The 26,350-nt window shown below is 37.9% G+C and overlaps 2 protein-coding genes and 1 long non-coding RNA gene across 3 annotated transcripts; all 3 read left to right on the top strand.

Annotated features, from left to right (window-relative positions):
• Nucleotides 1–456: 456 nt before the first annotated feature.
• Nucleotides 457–5,039, top strand: LOC120484485 (cell adhesion molecule 2). Its single transcript, XM_039679667.2, has 7 exons — nucleotides 457–575; nucleotides 2,215–2,544; nucleotides 2,633–2,953; nucleotides 3,311–3,394; nucleotides 3,478–3,651; nucleotides 4,508–4,555; nucleotides 4,645–5,039. The coding sequence occupies exons 1-7, from the start codon at nucleotides 506–508 to the stop codon at nucleotides 4,686–4,688; spliced, it is 1,071 nt and encodes a 356-aa protein (XP_039535601.2). The 5' UTR covers nucleotides 457–505; the 3' UTR covers nucleotides 4,689–5,039.
• Nucleotides 5,040–6,294: 1,255 nt separating this feature from the next.
• On the top strand, nucleotides 6,295–24,724 carry LOC120484788 (uncharacterized). The gene is made up of 13 exons (XM_089118197.1): nucleotides 6,295–6,486; nucleotides 8,677–8,810; nucleotides 8,907–9,116; nucleotides 10,079–10,095; nucleotides 12,096–12,422; nucleotides 12,503–12,823; nucleotides 19,952–20,108; nucleotides 21,106–21,209; nucleotides 23,100–23,426; nucleotides 23,520–23,840; nucleotides 24,124–24,285; nucleotides 24,548–24,595; nucleotides 24,681–24,724. Exons 1-13 carry the CDS (start codon nucleotides 6,295–6,297, stop codon nucleotides 24,722–24,724), a joined length of 2,364 nt encoding a protein of 787 aa, XP_088974323.1.
• On the top strand, nucleotides 13,083–14,999 carry LOC148977006 (uncharacterized). The gene is made up of 4 exons (XR_016145864.1): nucleotides 13,083–13,264; nucleotides 13,348–13,533; nucleotides 14,385–14,432; nucleotides 14,524–14,999. It is a non-coding gene; the product is annotated as an uncharacterized LOC148977006 (long non-coding RNA).
• Nucleotides 24,725–26,350: the final 1,626 nt, after the last annotated feature.

Here is a 26,350-nt window from a genome sequence, read left to right as displayed (position 1 = left end):
TTGACTGTCAGGAAGTAGTCAGCTGCAGAGTTCGCATCAGTGCAATGTTAAAAACCTAACATTTTAAATGTTAAAAACCTAACATTAAAGGATTTCCCTGCCGCTGTTTTACATTGCATGTAAAAAAAAAAATCACTAACTATCCATTCACGCCACAGGCAATCAAATACCATATTATCCAACAAAATGCAGAGTCATTAGGAATTTTGATTTATTAATTTATTTACAAAATAACAATTTAAAATGGATTAAAATTGCTTAATTATTTGCATATTTACTTTTGAGTTAAATATAGTATTTAAAAAAAATATATATATATTTAGTCAAATCTTTCAGTTCCTATACAAGGAGTGGTCGGGCCCACCAAAAAGCTACGCCCATGATCTGGTCTCTTACTTCTGCATTAAATTTATTTAGAGTAACTGAAAATAGCTTTGCTTAAGTGAAGTGATGTGGCCTTTGCTCATATAGAGTTCAGCTGTCCTGCAGTGAGCATCTGTATACGATGGGGAGTGTTCGGCCGTCATATTTCCAAATTCTATTTTTTCTAATAGCAGCTTTATTAGAATGCAAAGGTAAGTGCCATTATATGAAATCAAATTCCTTTAAACAACATACAAACTAGATATACGCAAAATACCAATGTACTTTGGGTATGTAAACTTGCCAGTATGATCACAGTCAAGTTAAGTGTGTTTTATAGCACTTTTCACAGTGGACATTGTTTCAAAAGCAACTTTATAGAAAAATACTGCAGTATTAGTTTTAATTTGGAAAATGATGTTAAGATGTATATATATATATATATGAAGAGTTCAGATGCAAAAGCCTCTAAATGCCATTTGAAATTTTTTTCTTTAATGATGATTTTTATCAAACTTGTATATTTAAGTTCAGTAATTTCACTTAAATAACAATTAATAGGTAATTAGCATTGCCATTTAAGTGAAATTACTGAACTTAAATATACAAGTTTGATAAAAATCATCATTAAAGAAGAAAATTTCAAATGGCATTTAGAGGCTTTTGCATCTGAACTCTTCATATATATGTGTGTGTGTGTGTGTGTGTGTGTATGTATGTATGTATAAATAAACCTAACCATTTCCTATTTGAAAGCAACATGATTTGAAAATCATCTATTTCATAATGTGATTTAACCCCTACTTTAAATTCTTGTTCAATGAAAGGTTAGTTTAGTGCAAAAAACATTAATGAAAGGAAGCAAATTTATTTTTACAGCTATATTTGATCATATTTTTCAGGGGTGCAAATAATTCTGACCTTGGTTGGGTACCAAAACTCGGTTCCAATAAGGAACCGGTTCTGACGTGAACGGTATAACCAGACCGAATAAGAATGAAAATTTCGGTGCCTCATTTCGATTCCTGAGTCTATGGCATGAGGCGCACACACGCAGTCTCTCGTTGTCTCCCTCTCCCTCTCCGACGTGCGTAAACTTGCCAGTATGATATGAATGGGTTTATTGAAGCACTGTCTGATCTCGCACGCGGGCTCTTGCTCGCTCGCTCTAGATTCCGGGAGATTTGAACTCATTTGCGATTATTCGGGAGCCGTTATCAAAATGCGGGAGACTCCCGGAATGTCTGCTGATAGCGAGGAGATTAAACACACGTGAAATGTTTGGCTGCATTTCACGTGTAATATAACGCGTCAGAATAACGACTGTCTATGGATATAGAATCACCATTCGCGCCGCCTTGACGCTCACGTTGTGCTGCACATTATATTGGCGTATAATCTCCAGTAGGCTATAGCCTAATTACATTGTTTGATATATTGTTTTATCTGATAGGCTACTATGTAAATATGAACTTTTATTATATATTGGTTTATTATGTTACTTGAATTTATATTGTAAGTTAATATTGTGTCCAGTTTGGCCCTGTAAATAAAGGGGGGTATTATTATTTTTTATTTTTTTTTGACAAAGTGTGTGCGGTTTTGTTTTCTGGCCGCGTTTAGGCACCAGAACCGTTTAAAAAAATACCGAGTAGGTACTGGTATCGGATAAAACCCAACAACCCTTTCTTTCTCATTTCATAAAATGTATTAATACATTTAGAGGTAGAACCACTTGGTACAAAGTAAATGCTGTTTATTTCTATAAACGCTGTGGTTTCCATGCCTCGGCTCTCTCAGTACGTCTCAGCTCTCTCAGTACGTCTTGTTTTGCTCTTTTTTTCCTTTTAGTGGTGACACACAGACCCTGCAAGGTCCATCGGTTGAACATCATAAACTATGTTCAGGGTGACAATATGTCTATTTCTTGTCTAACCACAACCCACCCGCTGGAGTCTCTGACAGTAAAACTAAGCAGGACAAACCCGCTTCAACACATCCTAAAGTATTCAGACAACTCTTCAGCATTAGAGCATCAGAGATGGTCTGTGAGAAATGATGCTGGAAATGTTACACTTGATCTGAAAGATATCAGTTTATCTGATCAAGGTCATTATGAATGTGAAGTCTACAAAGATTGGGACTGCCTTAAAGCAACTATTTTTAACCTGGGGGTCAAAGGTGAGAATGCCAATTTCTAAAAAAACAAAAACAAGTAAATAATCCTTCTAAAAAAACTGTTGTAATAAATATATTTCTCTGGTTTCAGAGTGTAAAACTTTGGATTCTGTCCATGCAACTCCAGACTCTTCAGTGTTGCTGCCATGCTCTGAACATCCTCTACAATTCAGAACTGATCAAGTAACTTGGAAAATCTTTCATGGTCACCAACAAACAGAAATAGCTCAATATCGCCCTCCACAAAAGCCCTCAAACAGCACAGAGAGAGTCCCGAGGCCTCTGTATGAGAGAGCGAGAACACTTGGGAATGGATCTCTGCTTATAAGGGTTGCGGTAAACTCTGATGGATCATGGTATCGGTGCAGAGTGAGTGAAAAAACCTGCTATGAGGTGAAGCTGGTCATGAAAGGTATGTTTTCAATGCAGTATTTCTAACGCTTTGACAGACATTGATTACATTAAAAGAATTTAATTTAAGTTGTGCTATAGATGTGAGTTGGGTTTTGGGTCAGTCAAAAATATTTTGTGTTGATAATGGCAATAAATTTGGTAAAACACTGTGTACAAATATTCTGAGGTTTAGATTAAAATTAAGGAATGTTGAGGTGATTATTGTCAGCACAAACTCTGCTACAGTAATATGTCAGCAGCATGAATGTAAAAGTGTTTAGTTTTGAGATAATGACGTTTATACGTAGTTTGTGTTTTTTTAAAGTTTTATTATTGTCTAAATATGTTCTAAAATGTGATACTTTTCATACTTTAGAAATAGGTGATCTAGAAATAGGTGAAGAGAAGTTTTATTCAACTGCAACATTGGAAACACTTTCCACAACATTGTCAGCCACAGGTAAGACAAACACTTACATGTGTGTGATGAAAATAACCTAATCAAACTGACTGATTTCAGTTTATCTTTTCTCGTGATCACAGATGTTTCAACCTCAGCTGACAGTCCTGTTGTCCAGACTGAAGGCAACATTGATGCGACAACTAATCTGATAGCAGTGGTGATGACCACAATAGTGTCTCTGTGTGTCCTCACATCACTGATCTTATGTGTGATTCTTTATTTCAGAAAACAAAGGCGCAATATCAACAGCCAAAGTAAGTCCACGACTGGGGTCCTGAAAAGTTTCACACTGTTAAATTGTTCTTTAACTGCATGTCATACTAGCTTATTGGAAAGAAGAGATCCTAAAAATACAGTAGGCTACTGTGGTCCAATCCAATCAGAAACCTAGATCTGCTACACTTACATTATACTTGTTTATTTTGCTGCTATTTTCTTTCAAATTAGTGAATTGATTTCTTTCAAATGAGTGAATTCAATTGATGTTTTCCGAATCCGCCAATTTTGTCAAAGCAGACAGGAGAGTTAAGTAGATTAACGTTGGAATATTTGAACTTGAAAACTGAATATAGCATTGGATCTTTCCGCGGTTAAAACACCATTCCTTCTGATGTTCATTCATGTTTATTTGTTGCTATAAATGAACTAGAAGGAAGAGAAGATCAGTTCACTAGCAGCTTTAACTGAGGCTCTACAGCAATATCACATTCACAGCAGAGCCACAAAACTGTATTTGTTGTTTAAATAGCTTTAAAAAATGACCAAGTCCTGTCTGTTAGTGCATTGACAGTGTCCTCTTTCCTCCGCAATGTGATTTTCACTGCATGCGTGAGAGTGGCGTAGCTTGTCAGATATAGCAACAGTAAAGTTACAGTAAAGGGGGCGGGTCTTTGCAAATGGTCAATTGTAAGATTTGCTGTTACTGTCAGAACGGGAAAGCAACCAATGTAAATATATTTAGGATTTCAATGTTCTGCTGAGTGTGTTTGAAATACAGCCCATGTCATGCTATCATGGTGATGAGAGCCCTCATGTTGAAAATAAATTTTTGTCAAATCATGATGATAGAAGTTGAACACATGGTAAAGTCATTACTTTTGTATCTTGTAGTTGAATTGAACTGCTGGTCTTCCGTATCTTATTCTGAAATTCCAGGAGGTAAGTGATATTTTATGGTAAGTCGTTACAAAATATATACAACAAATGTACTTGATCAAGTGTTATAAAAAAAACTCTTTCTCTTACAGGGTTTGATGCCCCATTCTATTCTTTTGTTGAATTTAACACATGACCTTGCAACTCTTGCAACACATGATGACTGACATAATTTTTTTTTTTCACAATTTATGCTATATGCACTGCCATATTTTAAATTCTGTTGGTGTACGAACGAACAGAAGCTTCTGCATGCAGACCAGATGAGGTGTATGATGATTTTAATTAATTACTGTTTTGATTGTGCTTTTTTTCTGGCGTTAATTTTTAGTCTTTGAGAAAGTCTTCAATTAGTCATCTGTCACAAATTATATTAAAGGGGGAGAATCAGTTATACACAAATGTTTTAGGTAATATTTCATATAACTGAACTTTTAAAATATTTTTTATCAATTATAAATGCATTTTTTTATTCCATGATGTTCTTTAAAGGGTTAGTTCACCCAAAAATGAAAGTTAAGTCATTAATTACTCACCCCCATGCTGTTCCAACCCCGTAAGACCTTCGTTCATCTTCGGAACACAAATAAAGATATTTTTGATTGAATTTGAGAGCTGGATCAGTCCTACATAGAATGCCTAAGGGACTGGCTCTTGACGGCCCATAAAGTCATTAAAGAAAAGGTTTAAATATTCCATGTGCAGCGGCTCAGTTATAAGTTTATCAAGCGACGAGACTACTTTTTGTGCGAAAAAAACATAAATAACGACTTTATTCCACTATTCCATTACTTCCTTATGGGCGCATGCGCGAGAACTGAGACGAGGACGTTCTCATTCGTCTACTTCTTGTTACCGGCTGCTCATCGCTTAGGAGTTTTACCGCCACCTACCGTATAATGACTTTATGGGCCGTCAAGAGCCAGTCCCTTAGGCAGTCTATGACTGATCTAGCTCTCAGATTCAATCAAAAATACCTTTATTTGTGTTCCGAAGATGAACGAAGGTCTTACGGGGTTGGTACAGCATGGGGGTGAGTAATTAATGACTTAATTTTCATTTTTGGGTGAACTAACCCTTTAAGGTCTACTTATAATGTTAGCAAGAATTTATCATTAAAAACATCCTAATCAACTAATAGTCTATTCTGTTTTCACATTCTTTTGAAAAACTCTTTTGATTTCATTTTGATTGGGGTGCTGCTTTCGAAGTAAACACCCACTGCTATGATTGGGTAATGGTTTTGCATATTAAAATAATATTATACATCCCTGCCATTACAAATGTTTATGTTAGTATAACCAATTGAAGGGGACTGGCGAGAAAGGAGGAAATCATCGATGAGCGAGGGGTCCAGGACATCCTGAGAGGAGACCCAGCTTCTCTCCTCAGGGCCATACCCCTCCCAATCAAATAAAAACTGGTGTCCTCGATCATGGCAGCGCATGTCTAACAACTTACGGACCCTGTAAACACCTTTTGCCCGCAAATATAGCGTGAACTCTTTACGCGGTGCCTGTTGCTCATGCATCTTCTAGATTATCAGCAAGCCCTCCTCCAGGTACGCTTACAACAGCTGATAAATGCCTGTACCGACGGGGCATTAGATTCCGAGTTCTGGGACAAAGAACAAAGGAGGTTGGTAACCCAGGCAGCAGTGAAAAGGCGAAACACCTGTTGCAGAAGATGGGAGAGAATTGTGCACATATTCTGCCCAGGAGAGCTGTGGAATGCAGGTTGCGATGGGCGAGACGGCAGAATTCCTCCAAAACTGCGAGGCGAGCTGTGGCCCCCTATCCGAGATGATATTGGAAGGGGGGACCGTGAAGTTTAAAAACATGATAGACTATGACTTGGGCAGTCTCTTTGGCAGAAGGGAGTTTTGCGAGCGGAATAAAATGTGCGGATTTAGAAAAGCGGTCAACGACGGTAAGGTGGGTGAATTGCCTGCCTTTGTCTGAGCGCAAATGGAACAGGAGGCGATAAAACATTGCGTGTCAAGTTTGGGCCACCAGAAACGTTGACGGATCAAAGAGTGCCGGGATGGGCAACCAATTTAGAAGAATGCCCCCACTGGAGGACAGCTAAACGCACTGAGACAGGAACAAAAAGGAGGTCCCTTGGACAGTTGCAAAGGGCGGCGACACGAGAGAGAGCACTTCACCAGTTTCTCGATTCCCCAGACCGCCTCACCCATAACACGGCCAGGAGAAATCTTCTCCTGGGTTGGGGTGGTGGCCGAGGAGTCAAAAAGGCAAGAGATCGCATCCGGCTTAACATTCTAGTCCCGGGCCGATAAGAGATAGTAGACAGATGGGGACGTGAGAATTTGGAACGGGCCAATAGATAACAGCCTGGACCTTTCCAGGAACCATAATTATCCCTAATTAATAACATGCCTAGGGGTGTGTTAAAGGCAGTTTTCCATTTGCGCCCCCTCCCTAATTCGAATGAGATGATAGGCATTGCGGTTATCAAACATGGTAAAGATCTTTGCTCCCTGCAAGACATCGAAGACCGATGACATCAGAGGCAGGGGATAGGGATTCGGGGGATGAAGAGGGAACAATAGTACCAGCGATAAGGGACTCGGAGAGAATTCATAGCCACACGTCCCTAAAATCCACAACCATCATGCCTGCTCCAAAAAAAAAAAAAAAAAACCATGATAACATGTATTGACGACTATCAACAGATTTTTCTCACTCCTGTCATTGCAAAATGCTTTAAGCGACTAGTAATAACTCCCATCAAAGACTCTGTAACAGCTGATCTAGACCAACATCAGTTTGCCTACAGTGGATGCCATCTGTGTAGCTATGCATACTGCCTTCTCATATCTGGAAAAGCCCAACACATTCATAAGGATGCTATTTGTTGGCAACAGCTCTGCCTTTAACTCCATCGTACCAAGCTACCTGATTAACAACCTTCATGCATTAGGACTAACTACCCCCATCGCTTCGAAAGACTGATCCACTTCTATAGTAAATAAATGAGCCAATGCACATTGACATGGCTGATTTCATCTGACCCACCGTCCTGCAGCACAGGTATAAATATGGCACAGATGCATTGCATGTTTGGTTTTCGCTGAGGAGCCGAGCCGGTAACCTGGCCGCTCAGCAGAGGTACAGCAACTGTGGCGACAGGATGTAATGTCTCCATTCCCTCATTCAGAGAATGAGGGTTACATAGGTAACCGAGACGTTCCCTTTCAGTTGGTCACATTTGGCGTTACCAAGGGGAATGACGCTGTAAACCGACAAAAAAACGGTTCCTGGCCCTACTGGCCACTTGGGGTAAGTACACGGGAGGATACCGGCTCTACACAAAGGCTAAAAATTCCAGCAAACGTGTTGGTTGTCACCCAACCCACAGTTCTACATATACCTGCCAGCGAGGTGGTTTGTGCCAACTCCCAGGAGGAAACAACGCTTTTAGTCGAGTGTGCCCTCAACCAGATTGGGTTTGATATGACAATAGGATCCACCATCCAGTGGGCTAACCTCTGCTTGGAGACAGCCTTGCATCCTGGCCTCCGTAACAGACAAAGAGCTGGTCTGAGGTCCTGAAACTCTGCGTTTGGTCCATGTACAGGCGCAAAACACGGATTGGAGACAAAGCAAATCTAGGGCTGGGTCTGCCTCTTCTAATGGCAGCACTTGCAGCACTTCTTCCTGAAAGGAGTGTTGGAAACCTTGGGCACATTTCCAGGCCGTGGTCTCAGGACAACATGAGAGTTGTCTGGCCTGAATTCCAGGCAAAACCAAAAATGCTTGCAGGTCCCCTACTCTCTTGATGGAAGCCAAAGCAGCCAGAAAACTGGGCTGTCGAAAACGAAGGCTGTCGTGATGAGCATGAGTTCTGGGAACCAGGTCCAATAGACAATTTCACAAGATGTAAACAATACTGGTCCAGAAGCACTTCCTGTTTCAGTTTGTAACTGTTTTCTTTATTTCACATGTAAAGAAAATATCTTAAAGATGTTTGTTTAACTTTTTGATTCAGTTTTAAATGTTCTGTTGGTTGTATTTTATCCCATCTTTTATGTAGTGTTAAAAAACTGAAACAGGAAGTGCTTCTGGGCCAGTGTTGTTTACATCTTGTGAAATGTTCTATAGGGCACAACTAGAAAGACCTGCTCCTCCTCCTCCCTGACACAGTGTCTGTGCAAGAAGGCTCACTGGGGGAAAGACACTTGTGTAGACCCCGGGGCTAGCTGTGCACCAGCGCATCTGTGCAGAGAGTCCCCTTGGTCAGGGAGTAAAACAACTGGCAATTTGATGTGTCCGGAGAGGCAAGCAGGTCTATCTGTGCGTACCTCTGAGGGTCTCTAGTTTTAAGTTTTTAGGTGTGATTTTGACGGAGGATCTGTCGTGGGCAAAACCATCGCCTCTGCCACAGCGAAGGCTCAACAGCACCTCTTCTTCCTCAGGAAGCTGAAGTGGGCAAAACTGCCCCAGAGACTCATGATCAACTTTTACCACTGTGCAGTGGAGAGTGTGTTGACCTATGGGTTACTTGTGTGGTTTGCTGCCTGCACCAGCTCTGAGAAGGAGAGGTGAGAGTGGCAGGAAAGATCACTGGGGTCACTCTCCCAGATATCTCAATTGTGTACACCTCCCGCTGCATGAACCGAGTGAAGGACATCCTCCAAACCATTTACATTCAGCACATCATCTTTTACAACTAATGCCTTCGGGGAGAAGATATTGGTCCATCAGGGCCAAAACTAGCAATCAGGTATAAAGTCATGGGTAATTTAAATTTAATTTATGGGGACACATGGTGATAAGGCAAATGGGTGAACAACTTAAACTATATGCCTGTCTGTTTTTTTTGTTTTGTTTTTTTTTCTTTTTGCTCTAACAACTTTTCGTTGTTATCCTGTAACAATGACAAAAAGAAACTGAGCTGAACTATCGAGGTGGTCTGAACTACACTCGAACACATGACAGTCTCAGCATGACATCTTTAAAAAGACAGTGTCACAGGAAATTTAACAATTATTAAACAATTATTTAACAATTAAACAATTATTTTAAATATACTTACTCAAGTATACTCAAATTATTTCCTGGTTTTGTAAAACCATAGTCCCTAAATGTACATCCAGGAAATGGGATTCAAATCGAAAACATTTCCCTCTATTTTCTATTATAGACTCTGTCTGCAAAGCAAAGCAAAGTAGCAGAGTTTGGTATTACCAGACTTTAAAACAACTGTGTGAAGTCTTGTGGTTTGTGCTCATATTCAGTCGTTTTGCAGTGAGCTTCTTTAAACTGTCTATCTATGTGATGCAATATTTACGCTCTTCATGTTTCCAACTTCTACATCTTATAATTAAAACTAAAAGATTTAAAAGTTTAAAAATATGATGTCTTCCTACTCGCATCACATACAAAATATCAAAAAAGGCCTCTAAATGAGCACATTATTAGATCTTGTTTACTTCCTCATTAAATTCAGAGTAACTGAAAACAACTCTGGTAAAGTGAAGTGATGTGGCCTTTGCTCATATAGAGTTCAGCTGTCCTGCAGTGAGCATCTGTATATGATGAGGAGTGTTCGGCCGTCATGTTGCCAAATTCTATTTTTTCTAATAGCAGCTTTATTACAATGCCAAGGTAAGTGCCATTAAATTAAATAAAATTCCTTTAACCAACATACCAACAAAAGGTATGCATAATATCAGTGTACTTTGTGTGTGTAAATGTGACGCAGGTGTGACATGCATATTATCAGTGTCAAGTCAACTGTGTTATAGCACTTTTCAAAGTGGATTGTTTCAAAGCAGCTTTGTAAAACAAATATTGCCGTAATAATGACTTGCACGTGTTTTACATAGTGAACGTTAAATTTGGAAATTGCTGATAACATTTTTGTATATACACATATGTAAGCTTTTCCCTTCAAGAACTTACATATTTATTTCTGTAAGCAAGAAAATGTGAGAAAAGCATGATGAACAGTTTTAATAAACGTTGTGCAGAGGTTAAACTGCATTACTCCAGGACAATACATTTTTAGAAAATATATATAAAAGTTTAAGTAACAGTACAAAAAGGTTTCATTATATAACAATAAACTAAACAATACTTAATTTATTAATAATATTAATTTGATTTAATAAGTTAGTTAATTAATTTCAACATTTACAAACACATTCTTAAAATCTTAAGTTGTACTGTATCTTTTAACCCTTAATCAGTGTTTGGGGTCCAGCTGACCCCACTGTGACTTTACCTAAATAACGAACATCTACAGTAAACACAAACCAAAAATCTGGGCTTGATTTTTGGGGGCTTAATGCCTTTTTTAAATTTTGTTTGTCCAAAAAAAAAAAAAAAAAAAAAATCCAGTCTAAATCTGAAAATTTCTACATGTAAGTCAAGGTCTGGTCCAAGAGCATAAACACAAAGTGGAACGAACTTTCTATCTCACACAAACACACACATGTGTGTGACTGACAGAGAGCATTTTTAGAGTTGTTGTGAGTGACACACGCAAAACTATAGACGCATAACCATAGCAAATATAAGAAAATATAAATAAATAAAGACGCATAACTCATATAGCAAAAACAGAGAAACTGGTGATAAAAGACAAAAAAATATATATCATTTTTGTTATAAATTGACATTTCTTTCTTCTTTAACATGCAACAACTAGAAAGAAATACGGTGGAGGAAAATTCTGAAAATCTAATTTTGTGGGGATTGCATAAAGTAATCAAAAGTTACAGCATTTGGAACAAATATAGCCTTTTTGTTTAGTCTTCGCACATTTGGAAGGCATTTATAAAATTGTTGTTTTCTGAGTGACATGCACAAAACTTAAGCATCAAGAAATCATAAAATCATTAGCATCAAGAAAAATTTCTAGTTTCTATGGACCTCAGCTCAGTCTATTGGATATGTGTGGCACTTTCTTTAACTATGATTTCTAAAGTTTTCCACAAACCTGCAGATGGCAGTATTATATCACTAACACACACAGCAATGTCCAAAAACAATTTGGTTTAATTAATATCATAATTTAAGTGATTTTTCAATGGCATAGTTAAGTAATTGTGCAGTAAATAGGTAAAATGTTCCACAAAAACACAATGTATAGATGAACATAAAAAATGTTGAAAAACATGATTAAGGGTTAAAATTATTCACTGGACCTGAACTGACATGACCTAACAATAAACATTTATATTTTCATTAACTTTAACAAAGATGAAAAACTGTAACAAATATTGCTCATTGTTAGTTGATGTTAGTTAATGCATTAACAAATCAGACAATTAACACATTTCCAAAGTCTATTTATGAATTTGATATTTTTGTAAACTAACATTTTAAATGGACAAAATGTTGTGAATTTTTTGGTTCTCATTTCATACAATGTATTAATATGCATTTCGAAACCAGTTGGTGAACAGTATGCTGTAGTGTTTATTACTGTAAACGCTGTGGTTTGCATGTCTCGGTTCTCTCAGTACGTCTCAGCTCTCTCAGTACGTCTTGTTTTGCTCTGTTTTTCCTTTTAGTGGCGACCCAGAGACCCTGCAATGTCCATCGGTTGAACACAAACTATGTTCAGGGCGAAAATATGTCTATTTCATGCCTAACCACAACCCACCCGCTGGAGTCTCTGACAGTAAAACTAAGAAGGACAAACCCGCTTCAACACATCCTAAAGTATTCAGACAACTCTTCAGCATTAGAGCATCAGAGATGGTCTGTGAGAAATGATGCTGGAAATGTTACACTTGATCTGAAAGATATCAGTTTATCTGATCAAGGTCATTATGAATGTGAAGTCTACAAAGATTGGGACTGCCTTAAAGCAACTCTTTTTAATCTGGGGGTCAAAGGTGAGAATGCCAATTTATAAAAAAACAAGTAAATAATCCTTCTGAAAACTGTTGTAATAAATATATTTCTCTGGTTTCAGAGTGTAAAACTTTGGATTCTGTCCATGCAACTCCAGACTCTTCAGTGTTGCTGCCATGCTCTGAACATCCTCTACAATTCAGAACTGATCAAGTAACTTGGAAAATCTTTCATGGTCACCAACAAACAGAAATAGCTCAATATCGCCCTCCACAAAAGCCCTCAAACAGCACAGAGAGAGTCCCGAGGCCTCTGTATGAGAGAGCGAGAACACTTGGGAATGGATCTCTTCTTATAAGGGATGCAGTATACTCTGATGGATCATGGTATCTGTGCAGAGTGAGTGAAAAAACCTGCTATGAGGTGAAGCTCGTCATGAAAGGTGTGTTTTCAATGCAGTATTTCTAACGCTTTGACAGACATTGATTACATTAAAAGATTTTAATTTAAGTTGTGCTATAGATGTGAGTTGGGTTTTGGGTCAGTCAAAAATATTTTTTGTATTGATGATGGCAATAAATTTGGTAAAACACTGTGTAAATATTCTGAGGTTTAGATTAAAATTAAGGAATGTTGAGATGATTATTGTCAGCACCAACTCTGCTACAGTAATATGTCAGCAGCATGAATGTAAAAGTGTTTAGTTTTGAGATAATGACGTTTATACGTAGTTTGTGATTTTTTAAAGTTTTATTATTGTCTAAATATGTTCTAAAATGTGATACTTTTCATACTTTAGAAATAGGTGATCTAGAAATAGGTGAAGAGAAGTTTTATTCAACTGCAACATTGGAAACACTTTCCACAACATTGTCAGCCACAGGTAAGACAAACACTTACATGTGTATGATGAAAATAACCTAATCAAACTGACTGATTTCAGTTTATCTTTTCTCGTGATCACAGATGTTTCAACCTCCGCTGACAGTCCTGTTGTCCAGACTGAAGGCAACGCTGATGCGAGTGCAGAAGTGACAACTAATCTGATAGCAGTAGTGATGACCACAATAGTGTCTCTGTGTGTCCTCACATCACTGATCTTATGTGTGATTCTTTATTTCAGAAAACAAAGGCGCAATATCAACAGCCAAAGTAAGTCCACGACTGGGGTCCTGAAAAGTTTCACACTGTTAAATTGTTCTTTAACAGCATGTCATACTAGCTTATTGGAAAGAAGAGATCCTAAAAATACAGTAGGCTACTGTGGTCCAATCCAATCAGAAACCTAGATCTGCTACACTTACATTATACTTGTTTATTTTGCTGCTATTTTCTTTCAAATTAGTGAATTGATTTCTTTCAAATTAATGAATTCAATTGATGTTTTCCGAATCCGCCAATTTTGTCAAAGCAGACAGGAGAGTTAGTAGATTAACGTTGGAGTATTTGAACTTGAAAACTGAATATAGCATTGCATCTTTCCGCGGTTAAAACACCATTCCTTCTGATGTTCATTCATGTTTATTTGTTGCTATAAATGAACTAGAAGGAAGAGAAGATCAGTTCACTAGCAGCTTTAACTGAGGCTCTACAGCAATATCACATTCACAGCAGAGCCACAAAACTGTATTTGTTGTTTAAATAGCTTTAAAAAATGACCAAGTCCTGTCTGTTAGTGCATTGACAGTGTCCTCTTTGCTCCGCAATGTGATTTTCACTGCGTGAGAGTGGCGTAGCTTGTCAGATATAGCAACAGTAAAGTTACAGTAAAGGGGGCGGGTCTTTGCGAACGGTCATATGTAAGATTTGCTGTTACTGTCAGAACGGGAAAGCAACCAATGTAAATATATTTAGGATTTCAATGTTCTGCTGAGTGTGTTTGAAATACAGCCCATGTCATGCTATCATGGTGATGAGAGCCCTCATGTTGAAAAGAAATTTTTGTCAAATCATGATGATAGAAGTTGAACACATGGTAAAGTCATTACTTTTGTATCTTGTAGTTGAATTGAACTGCTGGTCTTCCGTATCTTATTCTGAAATTCCAGGAGGTAAGTGATATTTTATGGTAACAAAATGTTACAAAATATATACAACAAATGTACTTGATCAAGTGTTTGAAAAAAACTCTTTCTCTTACAGGGTTTGATGCCCCATTCAATTCTTTTGTTGAATTTAACACATGAATCATGACCTTTCAACTCTTGCAACACATGATGATGACTGACATAATTTCACAATTTATGCTATGCACACTGCCATATTTTTTAAATTATATTTTTCAAACTTTCATTAACTTACTTCATAACATGGTCATATAGATGCATTATGCACATATCTGCAAATATGCACATTTAATTTTTGGCATAATTAATTTTTGAACTTTATCTTCTGTTGGTGTAAACGAACAGAAGCTTCTGCTTGCAGACCAGATGAAGTGTATGATGATTTTAATTAATTACTGTGTTTTGATTGTGCTTTTTTTCATGATGTTAATTCTTAATAAGTCTTTGAGAAAGTCTTCAATTAGTCATGTCACAAATTATATTAAAGGGGGAGAATCAGTTATACACAAATGTTTTGGGTAATATTTCATATAACTGAACTTTTAAAATATTCTTTATCAATTATAAATGCATTTATTCTGTAATGTTCTTTAAGGTCTACTTATAATGTTATCAAGAATTCTTCATTAAAAACATCCTAGTTAACTAACAGTCTATTCTTTTTTCACATTCTTTTGAAACACTGTTTTGATTACATTTTGATTGGGGTGCTGCTTTCGAGACTTGGAAGTAAACACCCACTGCTATGATTGGGTAACATTCGTACATCCCTGCCATTACAAATGTGGAAATGTTTTGAAAACATCTGATGTTGAAAAATGGCAACCGGTGGAATGCAGCCATGTGGTACTTGGAGTTACCACAGTGGACAAAGGATAACTTAAAGTATTTTGTATAAACAATTTAGGAGTGAATGTACCATTATTTGTCATACTTTTATTCTTATTTTCATCTTTAATAATTTTCAGTAAAGTGAGTACATATTAAAAGATCTGTAACAGACAAGGCAATAGTATCACTATTACTGTCAGATCCAACATAATCAGCACAACATCTTTTATCTTCAGTATCTCTGAATAGTGTGCGTATAACAGTGTCTTGTTTAAAAATGAATCTTCAGTCAAATTAAGTGAAAAAACAAACAGTGTCATACTGACGTGATCTAGAACTTTGTTTAAAAAAAAAAAGTTATTTCACGCTTTATGTTAGTTTAACCAATTGAAGGGGAGTGTCGAGAAAGGAGGAAATCATCGATGAGCGAGGGGTCCAGGACATCCTGAGAGGAGACCCAGCTTCTCTCCTCAGGGCCATACCCCTCCCAATCAAATAAAAACTGGTGTCCTCGATCATGGCAGCGCATGTCTAACAACTTACGGACCCTGTAAACACCTTTTGCCCGCAAATATAGCGTGAACTCTTTACGCGGTGCCTGTTGCTCATGCATCTTCTAGATTATCAGCGAGCCCTCCTCCAGGTACGCTTACAACAGCTGATAAATGCCTGTACCGACGGGGCATTAGATTCCGAGTTCTGGGACAAAGAACAAAGGAGGTTGGTAACCCAGGCAGCAGTGAAAAGGCGAAACACCTGTTGCAGAAGATGGGAGAGAATTTGTGCACATATTCTGCCCAGGAGAGCTGCTCGGACCAGAATGCGGGGTTTGCGATGGGCGAGACGGAGAATGAAACCACAACATATTTAATCGTTCGGCCTAACCATTTAAAACCCGAGGAAAGACTAGCAGAAGCCCCGATCAAATGGCAGAATTCCTTCCAAAACTGCAAGGTGAGCTGTGGCCCCCTATCCAAGATGATATTGGAGGGGAGACCGTGAAGTTTAAAATCATGATAGACTATGACTTGGCAGAAGGGAGTTTTGCGAGCGGAATAAAATGTTTGGATTTAGAAAAGTGGTCAACGACGGTAAGGTGGGTGAATTGCCTGGCTTTGTCTGAGCGCAAATGACACAGGAGGCCATAAAACGTTGCGTGTCACGTTCAACTTTGGGCCACCAGAAACGTTGATGGATCAAAGCAAGAGTGTCGGGATGGGCAACCAATTTAGAAGAATGCCCCCACTGGAGGACAGCTAAACGCACTGAGACAGGAACAAAAAGGAGGTCCCTTGGACAGTTGCGCAGGGCGGCGACACGAGAGAGAGCACTTCACCAGTTTCTCGATTCCCCAGACCGCCTCACCCATAACACGGCCAGGAGAAATCTTCTCCTGGGTTGGGGTGGTGGCCGAGGAGTCAAAAAAGCAAGAGATCGCATCCGGCTTAACATTCTTAGTCCCGGGCCGATAAGAGATGGTAGACAGATGGGGACGTGAGAATTTGGAACGGGCCAATAGATAACAGCCTGGACCTTTCCAGGATCCATAATTATCCCTAATTAATAACATGCCTAGGGGTGTGTTAAAGGCAGTTTTCCATTTGCGCCCCCTCCCTAATTCGAATGAGATGATAGGCGCTGCGGATATCAAACATGGTAAAGATCTTTGCTCCCTGCAAGACATCGAAGACCGATGACATCAGAGGCAGGGGATAGCGATTCGGGGGATGAAGAGGGGACAATAGTACCAGCGATAAGGGACTCGGAGAGAATTCATAGCCACACATCCCTGAAATCCACTACCATCATGCCTGCTCCAAAAAAACCCATGATAACATGTATTGATGACTATCAACAGATTTTTCTCACTCCTGTCATTGCAAAATGTTTTAAGCGACTAGTAATAACTCCCATCAAAGACTCTGTAACAGCTGATCTAGACCAACATCAGTTTGCCTACAGTGGATGCCATCTGTGTAGCTATGCATACTGCCTTCTCATATCTGGAAAAGCCCAACACATTCATAAGGATGCTATTTGTTGGCTACAGCTCTGCCTTTAACTCCATCGTACCAAGCTACCTGATTAACAACCTTCATGCATTAGGACTAACTACCCCCATCGCTTCGAAAGACTAATCCACTTCTGTAGTAAATAAATGAGCCAATCCACATTGACATGGCTGATTTCATATGACCCACCGTCCTGCAGCACAGGTATAAATATGGCACAGATGCATTGCATGTTTGGTTTTCGCTGAGGAGCCGAGCCGTTAACCTGGCCGCTCAGCAGAGGTACAGCAACTGTGGCGACAGGATGTAATGTCTCCATTCCCTCATTCAGAGAATGAGGGTTACATAAGTAACCGAGACGTTCCCTTTCAGTTGGTCACATTTGGCGTTACCAAGGGGAATGACGCTGTAAACCGACAAAACAACGGTTCCTAGCCCTACTGGCCACTTGGGGTAAGTACACGGGAGGATACCGGCTCTACACAAAGGCTAAAATTTCCAGCAAACGTGTTGGTTGTCACCCAACCCACAGTTCTACATATACCTGCCAGCGAGGTGGTTTGTGCCAACTCCCAGGAGGAAACAACGCTTTTAGTCGAGTGTGCCCTCAACCAGATTGGGTTTGATATGACAATAGGATCCACCATCCAGTGGGCTAACCTCTGCTTGGAGACAGCCTTGCATCCTGGCCTCCGTAACAGACAAAGAGCTGGTCTGAGGTCCTGAAACTCTGCGTTTGGTCCATGTACAGGCGCAAAACACGGATTGGAGACAAAGCAAATCTAGGGCTGGGTCTGCCTCTTCTAATGGCAGCACTTGCAGCACTTCTTCCTGAAAGGAGTGTTGGAAACCTTGGGCACATTTCCAGGCCGTGGTCTCAGGACAACATGAGAGTTGTCTGGCCTGAATTCCAGGCACAACCAAAAATGCTTGCAGGTCCCCTACTCTCTTGATGGAAGCCAGAGCAGCCAGAAAACTGGGCTGTCGAAAACGAAGGCTGTCGTGAGGAGCTGTCAGAGTTGAGTTAGTCCACAACAAGTACGCGCAAATGTCATTCATTTTTTTAACGGCTACAGAAAATGAATCTAAATCAAACATGGACAGAAGTCAATTGAGCGGTTTTGCAAAAAGAAAGTTACAGAAAGACAAAGACGCTAGAGACGTTTAGCTACAATTCAAAATGTTCCAGGGATCGAAAGTTTTGTTGTGAGAACATCACAGTAATTGCAATCACTAGCAGCAAGTCTGACCGAGCCGGTGTTCTGACCATTTGTGTTGCCTTGTCGAAAAATGCTAACGTTACCGTAGCGCGAATCGGTTACAGAGAATGTCGAGTAATATTATGAGAAGTGGAGACGGTAACAAAGAAAAGGACTTTGGGCATGTAGTTGCTTGCGCAAAATCAAGGAAGAAGCAGTTCTGCAAAACTTAATACATGAAAACATCAGACATCCCAACCTGCAAGAATTCATTTCCGGGAGGTATATTTCGGTAACAGGATCTTGGGTGGGAGGGAGGTCTAACTTTCGCGTCTGCGAGGCACACTCGGTCTTTCCCTCTGTACAGTGCACGCGCAGCGCGCTATGTATGTTATGCGCGCAGTATGTCTCGCTCTAGATTCCGGGAGATTTGAACTAATTTGCGGGCATCAGGGAGACGCTATCAATATGCGGGAGACTCCCGGAACTTCCGGGAGACTTGGGATGTCTGAAACATTTTAACAGATTTAGTGTCTCTTATTTGTTCCCCACTAAATAATGTTGTTGTTGTTGTTGTTGTTGTTGTTGTTGTTGTTGTTGTTTTTTCACTAACTGCTATTATTGTGCAATTATGATTATTTTAGACTAAATTTAACTGCGGAGTTGCCCACTAATCCAGTTTATAATAGATTTTTTTGTCATAGGTTATGATCATATTTATTGATTTTTTATTTGTTGTTTTTCTTTATAATGAAGTTGTCTGTATTAAGTAGATTATTGTGTTACACAAAAAATAGTGATTATCAGTTCAACACAGAGTTATAGAAATTGAGCTTGTATTGGATCGGTATAATTCGATATATAAAGCTATAACTCTACGGAGGCCATAATATATTTGACTCATGGCTGAAGTTAAGTTTCTCCAGCTCTCCCCAGGTTGGCAAAAAACGCATCGCAAAATGCATCAGATTGATGCTTTAAAATATGGAATATTTAAAATTTTCTTACGGGGGAGCATGCCCCCGGACCCCCCTAGGGGTAGTAAAACCTTCTTACAATCTACTTTTTTCACCCTGACCTATATTCATGCCTGTAAAGGTAAGAAAGCTGATAGATGTATTATTATTTACGTTAGGAAAATGTGAATTGACTCTGTCAATTAATTGATGCACATTTTGAATTGACATATTTAAAAATAGGGGGCCTTTTGAGGTAAAGTGCCCAGGGGCACCACACTGTCTCAATACGGCCCTGCCCCGGGGCTACTGTAGCTGTGCACCAGCGCACCCATGCAGAGTCCCCTTGGTCAGGGAGTAAAACAACTGGCAATTTGATGTGTCCGGAGAGGCAAGCAGTTCTATCTGTGTGTACCTCTGAGGGTCTCTATTTTTCAGTTTTTAGGTGTGATTTTGACGGAGAATCTGTCGTGACTCGTGGGGCAAAACCATCGCCTCTGCCACAGCGAAGGCTCAACAGCACCTCTTCTTCCTCAGGAAGCTGAAGTGGGCAAAACTGCCCCAGAGACTCATGATCAACTTTTACCACTGTGCAGTGGAGAGTGTGTTGACCTATGGGTTACTTGTGTGGTTTGCTGCCTGCACCAGCTCTGAGAAGGAGAGGTGAGAGTGGCAGGAAAGATCACTGGGGTCACTCTCCCAGATATCTCAATTGTGTACACCTCCCGCTGCATGAACCGAGTGAAGGACATCCTCCAAACCATTTACATTCAGCACATCATCTTTTACAACTAATGCCTTCGGGGAGAAGATATTGGTCCATCAGGGCCAAAACTAGCAATCAGGTATAAAGTCATGGGTAATTTAAATTTAATTTATGGGGACACATGGTGATAAGGCAAATGGGTGAACAACTTAAACTATATGCCTGTCTGTTTTTTTTTTTGTTTGTTTTGTTTTTTTCTTTTTGCTATAACAACATTTCGTTGTTATCCTGTAACAATGACAAAAAGAAACTGAGCTGAACTAGTATCGAGGTGGTCTGAACTACACTCGAACACATGACAGTCTCAGCATGACATCTTTAAAAAGACACAGTGTCACACTTGTGTATGCTCTTTCAGGGAAATTTAACGATTATTAAACAACTAACAATTAAACAATTTTTTTACATATACTTACTCAAGTATACTCAAATTATTTCCTGGTTTTGTAACACCATAGTCCCTAAATGTACATCCAGGAAATGGGATTCAAATCGAAACATTTCCCTCCATTTCATTTGCCATTCCAGACTTTGTCTGCAAAGCAAAGCAAAGTAGCAGAGTTTGGTATTACCAGACTTTAAAACAAAACAACTGTGTGAAGATAAAAAGTCTTGTGGTTTGTGCTCATATTCAGTCATTTTGCAGTGAGCTTCTTTAAACTGTCAATGTGATGCAATATTTACGCTCTTCATGTTTCCAACTTCTACATCTAATTAAAACTAAAAGATTTAAAAGTTTAAAAATATGATGTCTTCCTACTCGCATCACATACAAAATATCACAAAAGGCCTCTAAATGAGCACATTATTAGATCTTGTTTACTTCCGCATTAAATTCAGAGTAACTGAAAACAACTCTGGTAAAGTGAAGTGATGTGGCCTTTGCTCATATAGAGTTCAGCTGTCCTGCAGTGAGCATCTGTATATGATGAGGAGTGTTCGGCCGTCAAGTTGGCGAATTCGATTTTTTCTAATAGCAGCTTTATTACAATGCCAAGGTAAGTGCCATTAAATTAAATAAAATTCCTTTAACCAACACACCAACAAAAGGTATGCATAATATCAGTGTACTTTGTGTGTGTAAATGTGACGCAGGTGTGACATGCATATTATCAGTGTCAAGTCAACTGTGTTATAGCACTTTTCAAAGTGGATTGTTTCAAAGCAGCTTTGTAAAACAAATATTGCCGTAATAATGACTTGCACGTGTTTTACATAGTGAACGTTAAATTTGGAAATTGCTGATAACATTTTTGTATATACACATATGTAAGCTTTTCCCTTCAAGAACTTACATATTTATTTCTGTAAGCAAGAAAATGTGAGAAAAGCATGATGAACAGTTTTAATAAACGTTGTGCAGAGGTTAAACTGCATTACTCCAGGACAATACATTTTTAGAAAATTTATATGAAAGTTTAAGTAACAAAAAGGTTTCATTATATAACAATAAACTAAACAATACTTAATTTATTAATAATATTAATTTGATTTAATAAGTTAGTTAATTAATTTCAACATTTACAAACACATTCTTAAAATCTTAAAAGTGTTTGGGGTCCAGCTGACCCCACTGTGACTTTACCTAAATAACGAACATCTACAGTAAACACAAACCAAAAATCTGGGCTTGATTTTTTTTTTAATGCCTTTTTTAAATTTTGTTTGTCAAAAAAAAAATCCAGTCTAAATCTGAAAATTTCTACATTTAAATCAAGGTCTGGTCCAAGAGCATAAACACAAAGTGGAACAAACTTTCTATCTCACACAAACACACACATGTGTGTGACTGACAGAGAGCATTTTTGGAGCTGTTGCGAGTGACACACGCAAAACTATAGACGCATAACCATAGCAAATATAAGAAAATATAAATAAATAAAGACGCATAACTCATATAGCAAAAAAGAGAAACTGGTGATAAAAGACAAACATATATATATAATTTTTATTATAAATTGACATTTCTTTCTTCTTTAACATGCAACAACTAGAAAGAAACACGGTGGAGGAAAATTCTGAAAATCTAATTTTGTGGGGATTGCATAAAGTAATCAAAAGTTACAGTATTTGGAACAAAGGTATAGCCTTTTTGTTTAGTCTTCGCACATTTGGAAGGCATTTATAAAATTGTTGTTTTCTGAGTGACATGCACAAAACTTAAGCATCAAGGAATCATAAAATCATTAGCATCAAGAAAAATTTCTAGTTTCTATGGACCTCAGCTCAGTCTATTGGATATGTGTGGCACTTTCTTTAACTATGATTTCTAAAGTTTTCCACAAACCTGCAGATGGCAGTATTATATCACTAACACACACAGCAATGTCCAAAAACAATTTGGTTTAATTAATATCATAATTTAAGTGATTTTTCAATGGCATAGTTAAGTAATTGTGCAGTAAATAGGTAAAATGTTCCACAAAAACACAGCATAAATGTATAGATGAACATAAAAAATGTTGAAAAACATGATTAAGGGTTAATATTATTCACTGGACCTGAACTGACATGACCTAACAATAAACATTTATATTTTCATTAACTTTAACAAAGATGAAAAACTGTAACAAATATTGCTCATTGTTAGTTGATGTTAGTTAATGCATTAACAAATCAGACAATTAACACATTTCCAAAGTCTATTTATGAATTTGATATTTTTGAATTTGAATTGGACAATTTCAGGAATTACTGACAGTAGTTGATTGGGTTGTGAATTTTTTGGTTCTCATTTCATACAATGTATTAATATGCATTTCGAAACCAGTTGGTGAACAGTATGCTGTAGTGTTTATTACTGTAAACGCTGTGGTTTGCATGTCTCGGTTCTCTCAGAACGTCTCAGCTCTCTCAGTACGTCTTGTTTTGCTCTTTTTTCCTTTTAGTGGCGACCCAGAGACCCTGCAATGTCCATCGGTTGAACATAAACTATGTTCAGGGTGACAATATGTCTATTTCTTGCCTAACCACAACCCACCCGCTGGAGTCTCTGACAGTGAAACTAAGCAGGACAAACCCGCTTCAACACATCCTAAAGTATTCAGACAACTCTTCAGCATTAGAGCATCAGAGATGGTCTGTGAGAAATGATGCTGGAAATGTTACACTTGATCTGAAAGATATCAGTTTATCTGATCAAGGTCATTATGAATGTGAAGTCTACAATGATTGGGACTGCCTTAAAGCAACTCTTTTTAATCTGAAGGTCAAAGGTGAGAATGCCAATTTCTAAAAAAAAACAAAAAAAAAAACAAGTACATAATCCTCTTGAAACCTGTTGTAATAATATATTTCTCTGGTTTCAGAGTGTAAAACTTTGGATTCTGTCCATGCAACTCCAGACTCTTCAGTGTTGCTGCCATGCTCTGAACATCCTCTACAATTCAGAACTGATCAAGTAACTTGGAAAATCTTTCATGGTCACCAACAAACAGAAATAGCTCAATATCGCCCTCCACAAAAGCCCTCAAACAGCACAGAGAGAGTCCTGAAGCCTCTGTATGAGAGAGCGAGAACACTTGGGAATGGATCTCTGCTCATAAGGGATGCAATAAAAACTGATGGATCATGGTATCAGTGCAGAGTGAGTGAAAAAACCTGCTATGAGGTGAAGCTCGTCATGAAAGGTGTGTTTTAAATGCATTATTTCTAACCCTAAAGTCTCAATATTCACATTACATTTTATAAACTATATGCGTGGTGGAAAACTTGGCCTATCTCTATTTTTTTTTTTTTTTTCATAAATCATTACTATTGTTTACCATATGAATGTCTGTGCAGGTTTTGCAATTAACCAATTAAGTTTCCACAACATTGTTAGCCACAGGCAAGACAAATGCCTATGTGTGTGATGAAAAATAGCCTAATCAAACTGACTGATGTTCATTTATGAGTTTATCTTTTCTCCAGTGTTTGCAGATGCTCCAACCAAAGCTGACAGTCCTGCAGCAGTAACAACTAATCTGACTGCAGTAGTGATGACTACAATAGTGTCTCTGTGTGTGGTCATAACACTGATTGTCTGTGTGATTCTTTATTTCAAAAAAGGAAAGAGCAAAAGCAACAGCCAAAGTAAGTCCACAATCGGGGTCCTGAAAAGTTGAACACTATTGAATTGTTTTTAACAGAATGGTTCAAATCATGTAATGGCTTATTGAAAAGAAGAGAACCTGAACATACCGTACGTTTTATGTGTATATTGTAATAGCCTACACCATTACAATAATGTTATACTCCACTGACCAGTTATCCAAACAGAAACTTGGATCTGAGCCTTCTCAAATACAAATGTAGAAGTTGATCAGTACTTACTACTTCTATTTGTATCTTGTAGTTGAATTGGACTGCTGGTCTTCTGTATCTTATTCTGAAATGTCAGGAGGTAAGTGATATTCATAGTAAGTCCTTACAAAATACATACAATTTACTTACATGAAGTGTGTTAAATAAAAGTCTTTCTCTTGCAGGGTTTGATGTCTCGTTCTATTCTCAACCACCTGTAAGTTACTGAAACAGATGATGATTGGCGTTATGTTGTAAACCACATCACAAGATATGCTGTACCGCTTGCATAGCCATTTTTGTAAACTTTTAACTCACTTCATAACATGGCTGCACATTTAAATGGAGTATGCACACATCTGCAAATGTGCACATGATTCAAAGAACTTTTGAACTATCATTTCCTCACAGTTGGTGTGAACAAACAGATGCAACAGCATGCAAATGAGATCAGATGTATGATGATTTAAACTTTTTTTTTAGATAAGTCTTTGATAAAGTCCAAATTTAGTAGTTTAGCCTTCTTTCAAAATTGATATTAAAGGGGAAAATCAGTAATACAAAAAAATGTAAATACTCTGTGTAATGTTTTTATTATTATTAATATTATTATTATATCATATCTGAACTTAAAGATTTTGGTTTTACTTTATTTGATGGTCCCTTTAACAAATGATGTAACGTTGCACCTACAGGTCTACTTATGGCTTGTTTCCACTGAGTGGTACGGTTCAGTACGGTACGGTTCGGGTCGGGTCACTTACTCTCATTAGAGTGTCAGTAGAGTATTAGTAGAATAGTAGGTTTGGGTTAAAATAAGTTGCCATGTTGGAAAGTTACTTATCGTTAGTAGAATGTCTGTTGGAGGACCATCATTATAAAGAAAGTCATATTAAGCAAACAGTCTACTAATACTTTAATGAGAATTAGCTGACATAGTTGCTAAGTTTTTAACTTACTTTATCATTTTTTTTTCTTTTCTTTTTTTATCATAACTGTTTTGTGAGAGACAGTCAAAGCATGATACATTTTCACTTTGAAGACATTATTGACATTCATAGCTAAAACTATTTTCATGTATTGTATCGCTAATTTCACAAATGGCTTTTTCTATGCATATATCTATTTCTTTAAATAAAACAATTTAAATAAAACTTTAAGTGTCAGTGAATTTAATTGCCACACTGTAAAAAAAATATTGTTGGTTTAACTTAAAAAGTGAAGTAACCTGGTTGCCTTAAAACTAAGTTCATTAAAATTGAAAAATTGAGTTACAATGAAGGATAATGATTTAATAATCAGAAACTAAAAATATTATGTTATCTGAACCACATAGTTGATTTGACAGAAGAAAAAAATGTCATAACAAATCATGATTTTTTTATTTATTTATTTATTTATTTTTTTTTTTTTACAGTGCATGGACAGCTAAAATAGCTGCATTTACACCAAATTTTGACACAATTTACACTTCTATAAGTTTCTTTGTCTGTTACTGCTACGGTATATTTTTGCATTACTGTGAGAGTCAGTACACCTACGAAAACATGTCTGTTTTCGTAGGTGTACTTATGCCTTAAGAAATGTAACAGGGTTGACAGTTTTTTTACAGGTCAGTTTGACAGTCTTTTGCTCACGGTTGTAAAACTACAAGGTTCAACCCCTATTCATCATCTGGTGTCGTTTAAAGCCCTTTGAAGCTGCACTGAAACTCTCATTTTGACCTTGAACCATTTGGTTCCCATTCAAGTCCATTTTTAACACAGGAATGTTTTCATCAAAAACCTTAATTTCTTTTTGACTGAAGAAAGAAAGATATGGACATCTTGGATGACATGGGGGTGAGAAAATTATC

Source organism: Pimephales promelas, chromosome 12 (assembly GCF_988280905.1).
Source record: "Pimephales promelas chromosome 12, fPimPro1.hap1.1, whole genome shotgun sequence".
NCBI classification, from domain to species: Eukaryota; Metazoa; Chordata; class Actinopteri; order Cypriniformes; family Leuciscidae; genus Pimephales; species Pimephales promelas.
This window is presented reverse-complemented; position numbering and strand designations above follow the sequence as displayed.